The sequence below is a fragment of the Lepidothrix coronata genome, unplaced genomic scaffold (genome assembly GCF_001604755.1).
Source record: "Lepidothrix coronata isolate B3197 unplaced genomic scaffold, Lepidothrix_coronata-1.0 Scaffold366, whole genome shotgun sequence".
Classification (NCBI taxonomy): Eukaryota; Metazoa; Chordata; class Aves; order Passeriformes; family Pipridae; genus Lepidothrix; species Lepidothrix coronata.
In genome coordinates, this window is record NW_016690546.1 from 92,557 (window position 1) to 100,309 (window position 7,753).

The 7,753-nt window shown below is 64.4% G+C and overlaps 1 protein-coding gene across 1 annotated transcript in view; it reads left to right on the forward strand.

Annotated features, from left to right (window-relative positions):
* The window catches only part of SBF1 (SET binding factor 1), a 63,482-nt gene that overhangs the window by 30,980 nt on the left and 24,749 nt on the right, over positions 1–7,753 (forward strand). The window contains exons 3-9 of the mRNA XM_017838880.1: positions 1,426–1,563; positions 2,014–2,148; positions 3,228–3,338; positions 5,237–5,260; positions 6,342–6,447; positions 6,855–6,987; positions 7,088–7,121. Coding sequence (XP_017694369.1) covers positions 1,426–1,563; positions 2,014–2,148; positions 3,228–3,338; positions 5,237–5,260; positions 6,342–6,447; positions 6,855–6,987; positions 7,088–7,121 — 681 coding nt within the window. The remainder of the gene's footprint in view (positions 1–1,425; positions 1,564–2,013; positions 2,149–3,227; positions 3,339–5,236; positions 5,261–6,341; positions 6,448–6,854; positions 6,988–7,087; positions 7,122–7,753) is intronic.

Below are 7,753 nucleotides of genomic sequence, written 5' to 3' on the forward strand. Positions count from 1 at the left end.
TGGCAGAGCCTGGGAAGCTTTACAGGGACACCCCTGGCAGAGCCTGGGAAGCTTTACAGGGACACCCCTGGCAGAGCCTGGGAAGCTTTACAGGGACACCCCTGGCAGAGCCTGGGAAGCAGTTTCTGGGGTGCCTTTGCCTGCCCTCCCATCCCGGGTGTCTGGGGAGATCCAAGCTCCTGCCCCAGTGTCCAGCTCTTACCGGGGAGGAGAGGAGGCTCCATGGGCACCATGAGCACAGGGAGTGGTGAACAGCTGGAAAACTCACCAGGTGGGTGAGTTTTGGATTCCTGAGGATTTGGGCTGGGGCAGTGACTCCTCATGTGTTGGTCTGGCCCTGGTGCCACCTCGTTCTTGTCCTTGGATCTGCTCAAGTCCCTTGTCCTCGGCGTGGCCCCGGAAGGAGCCGAGCTGTCCCGCGCCCAGGGAGCTCCCAGCACTGCCGGGAATTTTCCACAGGGCTGAGGAAATGCGGAAAAACCCCTTGAGACTCGGAAACCTGGGGGAGTCCTGGGGCCGCTGGCTGGAATTACCCCCGGCCCTGGGAGGGGCTTTGGGAAGTCCCAGTGGCAGGTCCAGCGGGGTTGGGAGGTGGTGGCACAGCCAAGGGCAGTGTGTGCCCAGGGGAGCAGTGCCACCTCCTGGAGCCACCCTGGTGCCCATGTCCTGCGTGTCCCCGGCAGTGCAGGATCACCTTTCCTTCCTGACCTTGTGGTGCCAGCATGTGGTTGCCTGGCACCATGGTGGGCTGGAGTTGTGCAGAGCCTGGGGGGCTCAGTGCTCTGGTGGGCCTGGGGGTCTGTGCAGAGCCAGGGGGGCTGTGCAGAGCCTGGGGGGCTCGGTGCCCTGGTGGGCCTGGGGGTCTGTGCAGAGCCTGGGGGGCCGTGCAGAGCTGGGGGGCTTGGTGCCAGTGCCAGGGGGGCTGCAGAGCTGTGCAGGGCCCAGCAGGCAGGGGGGACTCAATGCCAGGTGCCAGCAGCCCCTGGCCCAGCCAAGCCCCTCCCAGCCCCTGTGCTGGGGCCCCTGTGGTTGTGGGCAGGGTGCCCATCCTGGCCGGGGTGTCCCACCACCCTTTCTTCCCGCTTGGGTTTCTCCAAGCAGCTCCAGCTGTCCCTGCAGAGAGGAGGGGATGGCACTGGCCCTGTTTTCCCCTGGGAGGGAGTTTGGGAAGTCCCAGAAGCTGGTCCAGGGCGTGGGAGGGTGCCTGAGGTGCAGTGGGTGAGGGGAGGGGGGGCTCTGCCCGGTGCTCTCCCCATTCCCAGATCATGGAGCTGCCCTTCCCTGCAATGTGGTGCCACACCGAGCTCCCTGTTCCCGAGATCCAGGGCCGGTGGGGTCGGGGTTTGCTCTCACCCCCTCCGGGGGTGCGGGGGTTGAGGGGCAGTGGTTGGCAGCCCCTCTGACCCCAGCCCTCCTTCCCCACAGTTCTGCCAGCCCAGTGGCTGGCAGCTCTTCCCGGAGAGGAATCCCCCCACCTTCTTCGTGGCCGTGCTGACCGACATCAACTCGGAGCGGCACTACTGCGCCTGCTTCACCTTCTGGGAGGCCGTGGAGAGCCCGCAGGTGCTGGGGGCACTGGGACGGGGGCAGCAGTGCTGAGGGGAGGCATCCTGCTGCCATTGGCCCTGGCCAGTGGTTCCTGCCTTCCCTGTGCCACAGGAATCCGGGGATGGGTGGGAGTGGTGGGCAGCAGCACTGGTAGAGAAGCATCGGGCTTCCGTTGGCCCTGGCCAGTGGTTCCTGCCTTCCCTGTGCCACAGGAAGCTGGGGGTGGGTGGGAAGGGTGGTCAGCAGCGCTGGGGGAAGCATCGGGCTGCATTTAGCTCTGGCCAGTGGTTCCTGCCTTCCCTGTGCCAGGGGAATCCGTGGCTGGGTGGGAAGGGGGGTCAGCAGCAGAAAAGCAGTGGTTCCTGCCTTCCCTGTGCCAGAGGAATCCAGACCCTGGCACTGGGATCTTGGGAGAGGGAAGAGCACCCTTTAACCCCATGTCCTGGCCGGTGTGTGTCTCCCCAGCCCCAGAGCCACCCCAGGAATGGAGAGGGCGAGGAGGGGGAGGAGGAGCCGTCGTCTCCCGTCCAACCTGCCCAGCTCTTCGCTCCCAAGAGCCTGGTGCTGGTGTCCCGGCTGGACCACGCCGAGGTGTTCAGGGTGAGTCCGGGATGGGGGAGCCGGGATCCTGCTCGAGGAGCAATGCTGGGAAAGGCTTCCTGACTCTGGGAGCGAGGGCTGCAGGGACAGCCTGGCACAGCACCCGTGGGAGCGAGGCCCGTTCCCATCCTGCCCTTTGCATCCGGAGCCGGGCCCAGTTGTGCTGACCCCGAACGGCCGCGGGACACGGAGCCAGGGCCCCCCCGTGCCAGCTGGACCCACCTGGTTCATGGAACTCAGGGAGGAACAGCCTGTTCCTGCAGAGTGTTGGTCTCTGCCAGCTGTGTTTGTGTGAAGGTGCTGCATTGTGTGCCTGGGAAGGGTTTGGGAGGGCTCGGGCTGGGAGCTGGGCTGTATCCATGGGGATGGGGCTGGGAGAGCTGGGGGGGGTCACCTGGAGAAGGGAAGGCTCCAGGGAGAGCTGAGAGCCCCTTTGCCCCTTGCAGGGCTTAAAGGGGCTCCAGGAGAGCTGGAGAGGGACTGGGGACAAGGGATGGAGGAACAGGCCAAGGAGGAATCACTTCCTACTGCCAAAGGGCAGGGTTAGATGGGATATTGGGAAGGAATTCCTGGCTGTGAGGTGGGGAGGCCCTGACCCGGGTTGCCCAGAGAAGCTGTGGAAGGAACCTGCAACAACCACCCAGGGCTGACTAGAGTCAAAGTGTGTTGTCAGGGGCATTGCCCAGATTTTGGGAACCTCGGCCAGCCCTTGCTGGGAAAGGGTCTCCTTCCCATCCCTTCCTTGGAGTATTTGTGGACTGGGAGTGCTGGGGGCCTGGAGAGCCCGGGTGTTCCCAGCCACTCTGCTCATGGAGCTGTGGGAAGCCCCTGCTGCTCCAAGGGGTCGGTGTGGGGACGGGGATGTGCTGCTGGCTGGAAGCAAACAGAGCCTGTGCCGAATATCCCATCCCTGTGGATGAGGAGGAGGAAGACCTGGAGCACTGCACCTGGGATTGGCAATCCCAGGGTGTGTTTGGCCGGGGACAAGCCCTGGGAGCCCCTCCAGGGGATGGGGTTCCATGCTGGAGGGTCTCCCCAGCTCCCAGCCCTGCTCATCCGTGCCCTGCTCCCCCCTCCAGAACAGCCTGGGGTTGATCTACACCATCTACGTGGACGGGCTGAGCGTGTCCTTGGAGAATGTCATCGGGAACCTCCTCACCTGCACCATCCCCATCACGGGGGGAGCACAGGTGGGTGTCCTGCCCCTCCCTCTCCCTCTCCATGCCCTTCCCTTTCCCTCTCCATGCCCTTCCCTCTCCCTCTCCGTGCTCTGCCCCCTCAGCAGCTCTGTCAGAGCCAGGCCGGGGGTCCTGCTCAGCTGGGCTCTGGGTTTGCTGTGCTGGGTGAGCTGAGTGGGACCCGTGGGCAGGGCCTGGCTCTGTGCCCTGCTGCCTTCCCAAGTGCTTCGGAGCACAAACACCAAAATTCCGTGACGTGGAGCCGCTCAGCTGAGCAGGTCCTGCTGCTTGGCTGGGCTGCACTTCCCTGTCCCAGCCAGTGGCTCCTGCTCCCTTGGGAAGGAGACTGGGAGCTCGACCACCGGCTGACGTGGGTGCTGCTCCCTCTGTGCAAACACATTCCATGGGCCGTGGTCACTCCTGCACTCCTGGCTCCGTTTGCCCGGAGAGCTGCTCGGGGGCCGAGTGGTCACGGGCCATCTGTGAGAGCAGGGCTGGGGCAGCTGCAGGGACACGGGCCAGGGAGGGCCAGCGATGCCAGACGGGCAGCCTGGAGCTCTCCTCGGAGCACTGGGCTGTTCCTGGTCCTGTGCCTGTGCCCGTGCCTGGTCCTGTGCCCATGCCTGGCCGGCGTCTCTGCTGGACAGGGCCTGTGCCCAGAGCCGAGGCCATCACACCCCCTGCCCCCCTCAGAGCTGAGTGTCCCTCCAGCAGCTCCTCCTGCTCTGGGCAGCCCAGCTGGGCTCAGCAGATGGGACGGGGGGGGTCAGCTGAAGCTGCCTTGGGGATGGCACAGAGGGAGAGCCCAGCTGGACCCCCTGGCAGGAGATTGGGGACAGCAGTGCGATGCCCTGGGGCTTTCCTGCCATGGTGACACCTCAAATGTCACCAGGGAGGTGTGCTTGTCTCCCCCTTCAGCTGAGCTCCTCTTCCTCCAGCACAAAGTGACATTAATTATCCCACATCCAAGTGGGGGAGTCTTGGCGAGGCTGGAACAGCACCAGAGGGCACTGGGGCAGCACCAGAGGGCACTGGGGCAGCAGCAGAGGGCACTGGGGCAGCAGCAGAGGGCACTGGGACAGCAGCAGAGGGCACTGGGACAGCAGCAGAGGGCACTGGGGCAGCAGCAGAGGGCACTGGGACAGCACCACGGGGCACTGGGATGACACCACAGGGCACTGGGGCAGCACCACAGACCCCCAGTGCCTCCAGACAGGGGTTTCCTTCCCCCTGTGCCTGTGACCCTGAGGGGGTTCTGCTTCCTGGCCCCGTGTCTGAGCAGGTTTTTGGGCAGGAGCCCCTGGAGCTGCCGTGGGTTTGGGGCTCCCTCTGAGCACCCCGAGCGCTGCAGATCCCGGGAGAGCCCGGCACTGCTCCCGGTGTCTGCAGGAGAGGGATGGAGCCAGGCCTATCCAGTTCTCCGGAGAGGAGAGCGGGGTGCTGCCCACTGCCAGGGCACGGGGGCTGTGCCAGGCACCCTGGGTTTGCAATCCAATCCCGTGGGATCTGCCCGGATCCGGTTCCTCCCCGGCGGGATGAGGAGGGCTGGCCGGAGCAGGGCGGCTTCTGCAGCCGCTGTGGCTCACTGGGTTTGGCTCAGATCCATCCCCCCAGCTGGGGCAGGACCGCTCTGTGCTGTGGGAACAGGGCCTGTGTGACGGGGGGACAGTTTGGTGGCACTTCCCTTCCCTTCCCTTCCCGTGCTTTACCTGTTCTCCTGCTGTGTCCAAGGCTCTTTCCCAGTGCCGTAGCCACGGCTTTCACTCCATGTCTGTGTCTGTGTATGTGGGCTCCTCTCTGAGCGTTGTCCCTGCTCGTGGCTGACTTGCCCGTGTCCGTGTCCCCCTTGTCCCGTTGTCCCACTGTCCGTGTGTCCTAACTGACTGTGCTCTCTGTCTGTCCCACCTCAGCCTGACGCGGACGACGAAGCAGCGGTACGAACTTCTTTTCTTTCCCACATTTCTTTCCCACATTTCTTTCCCACCCTGGGGTCTGTCCCCTCGTTATCAGCCTCTCTGTTAATTGCTCTGAGTGTGGCCCACCCAGGCCCGTGTCCTGGTGGTCTCAGGGCACCCTGGGCTGTCTGTGTCCGTGTGTGTCCCGGGACGTGTCCCTGGGCTCCGGGAAGGGGCTGCATTCCTGGCTGGCCCTTCTGCCTCTCTGTGTGTTCTGGGGGTTGTGAAAGCTGGGCTGGAGGAGCAGGTCAGGGGTCTGGCTCTGCTCGGCCGTGGCCCTGTCCAGCACTGGATTTTGGGGCTGTTCCTGGTGGGATCTGGGAGCTCTCGTGGCTGCAGGGAGGTGGCGAAACCTGCTATTGCAGGAGCGCGTTCCCTGGAGAGGTGTGGAAAAAGGAGGAGAAGGGCCAGAGCTCTGCTCCTGCCCCAGCCCCTGCAGCCTCGAGGGAGCCTTGGGATGTGTAAGCGTCCCTGTGCCAACTGGGAATGGGTTCAGTCTGGGAATGATAAGTGGTGGTGGGGAAGAAGCAATGAGCCTGTGCCCCGTCTGTCTGTCCCTTCACCAGGAGGCAGCAGGGCCTGCTCCTGCTGCCAGAGAGACTGCAGAGCTGGAGCTGCTCCCTGGTACAGCAGGGCTGGGTGGGCACAGACAGGGGAGCTGCTCCCCTTGCGTCCAAGGGCCTGGAGAGCTCCTGTGGCCTGGGGAGCTCTGGAGTCCTGGGGAGCCGTTGTGTCCCACATCTCCGTGCGGATCTTGGGGCCGCCGGGATGTCGCTGGTGCTGGCTGGGAATATTAAAACAGGTGCCCTTCCTCCCCTCAGCCCGTGGACCCAGTCAAGCACCCAAGGGGTTCAGTGGCAACATCCTCTTCCTTCTTTCCTCTTCCTTCTTCCCTCTTTTCTCTTCCCTCTTCCCGCAGCAGCCGTGCTCCAGCCGTGCTGGGGATGGGGGCTGTGCCAGGGGTGCCCTGTCCCCTGCACCGGGGGGGTTTGGCTGCCCCTGCCTTGTCCTCGTGCCGTGCCGGGGTGATCCCGGTGACTGGGTGTGTGTTCCCTTGCAGAGGACGATCTCCCTGGGAGCAGGGGACAGGCAGGTGATCCAGACTCCCATCAACGACTCGCTCCCTGTCAGCAGCTGCAGCGTGGCCCTGCTGTTCCGCCAGCTCGGTGAGACCCCTCCCCACCCTGCCATGGCCTCGGGGCCACAGGCCCTGCAGGTCGTTCCCACCTGGCCTGTGGCTCCAGAGCCTCCCCGGACCCTTTTCCAGGAGGGTGGGATGGGGGGCAGGGGTCATGAGGAGCAGCCTGGGTGCAGGAGGAGAGCCCAGAGCTGGTGTTGGCCTCGTGCCTCCCAGTAAAGGACTGGGGCAGCCCGGGAGCAGTGGCAGCATCTCTGGGAAGAGGGACTTCCCTGGGTGACCCGGGAGTGGCTCTTTGGGGGATGCTGAGCTCCTCTCTCGGGCAGGGCGTGGGGATGGGGAGTGGTCTCTAGCCCTGGGGGGCGGGTCAGGGGTCTCTGGAGGGGTGCAGGAGGGGTCCCCCCGTTTCTGAGTGCCCTCCCGTGCCCTGCCCAGGCATCACCAACGTGCTGTTCCTGTTCTGCGCGGCGCTGACCGAGCACAAGATCCTGTTCCTCTCCAGCAGTTACCAGAGGCTGACGGACGCCTGCCGGGCTCTCCTGGCTCTCATGTTCCCCCTCAAGTACAGGTGAGGGGTCCCTGAGCCCCTGACCCTCCACCCTGTGCCAGCTCTCCTGCCTCCCCCTGCCTCCCAGTGTGACTCCCAGCCCTGCCTCCCTCCTCTCCAGGCAGGATGGGCTGAGCTGGGAAATGTTCTCCCTGGTGACCAGGACAGGGCCCAGGGAAGGGCTGGAGCTGTACCAGGGCAGGCTCAGGTTGGATCTCAGGGAAAGGTCCTTCCCCCAGAGGGTGGTGGGCACTGACCAGGCTCCCCAGGGCAGTGGGCACAGCCCCAAGGCTGCCAGAGCTCCAGGAGGGTTTGGACAACACTCTCAGGGCCAGGGTGAGATTGTTGGGGTGTCCTGGGCAGGGCCAGGAGTTGGATCAATGATCCAATATTCCAGCCCAGGATATTCCATGATTCCATAAGCAGCAGTGAGGTGTTCCCAGCAGTATCCCCAGCCCTGTTGCTGGCTGGGGCAGCTCTTGGCAGAGGGAAGCAATCCCATCAGAGTATGGGATGTGATCCAGGGCTGTGCAATCACTGCATGGTGCACATGGGAGAGGCCAGAGGTGCTTCTACCTCCAGAATCCATCCCTTTCCCTTCTCTCAGTGGGATCATACCATAGAATTATGGAATCGTGGAGTCCCAGGAGAGTTTGGGTGGGAAGGAACCTTAAAGCCCATCCAGTCCCACCCCCTACCATGGGCAGGGACGCCTCCCACTGGCCCAAGTTGCTTCAGCCTGGCCTTGGACACTTCCAGGGATCCAGGGCAGCCACAGCTTCTCTGG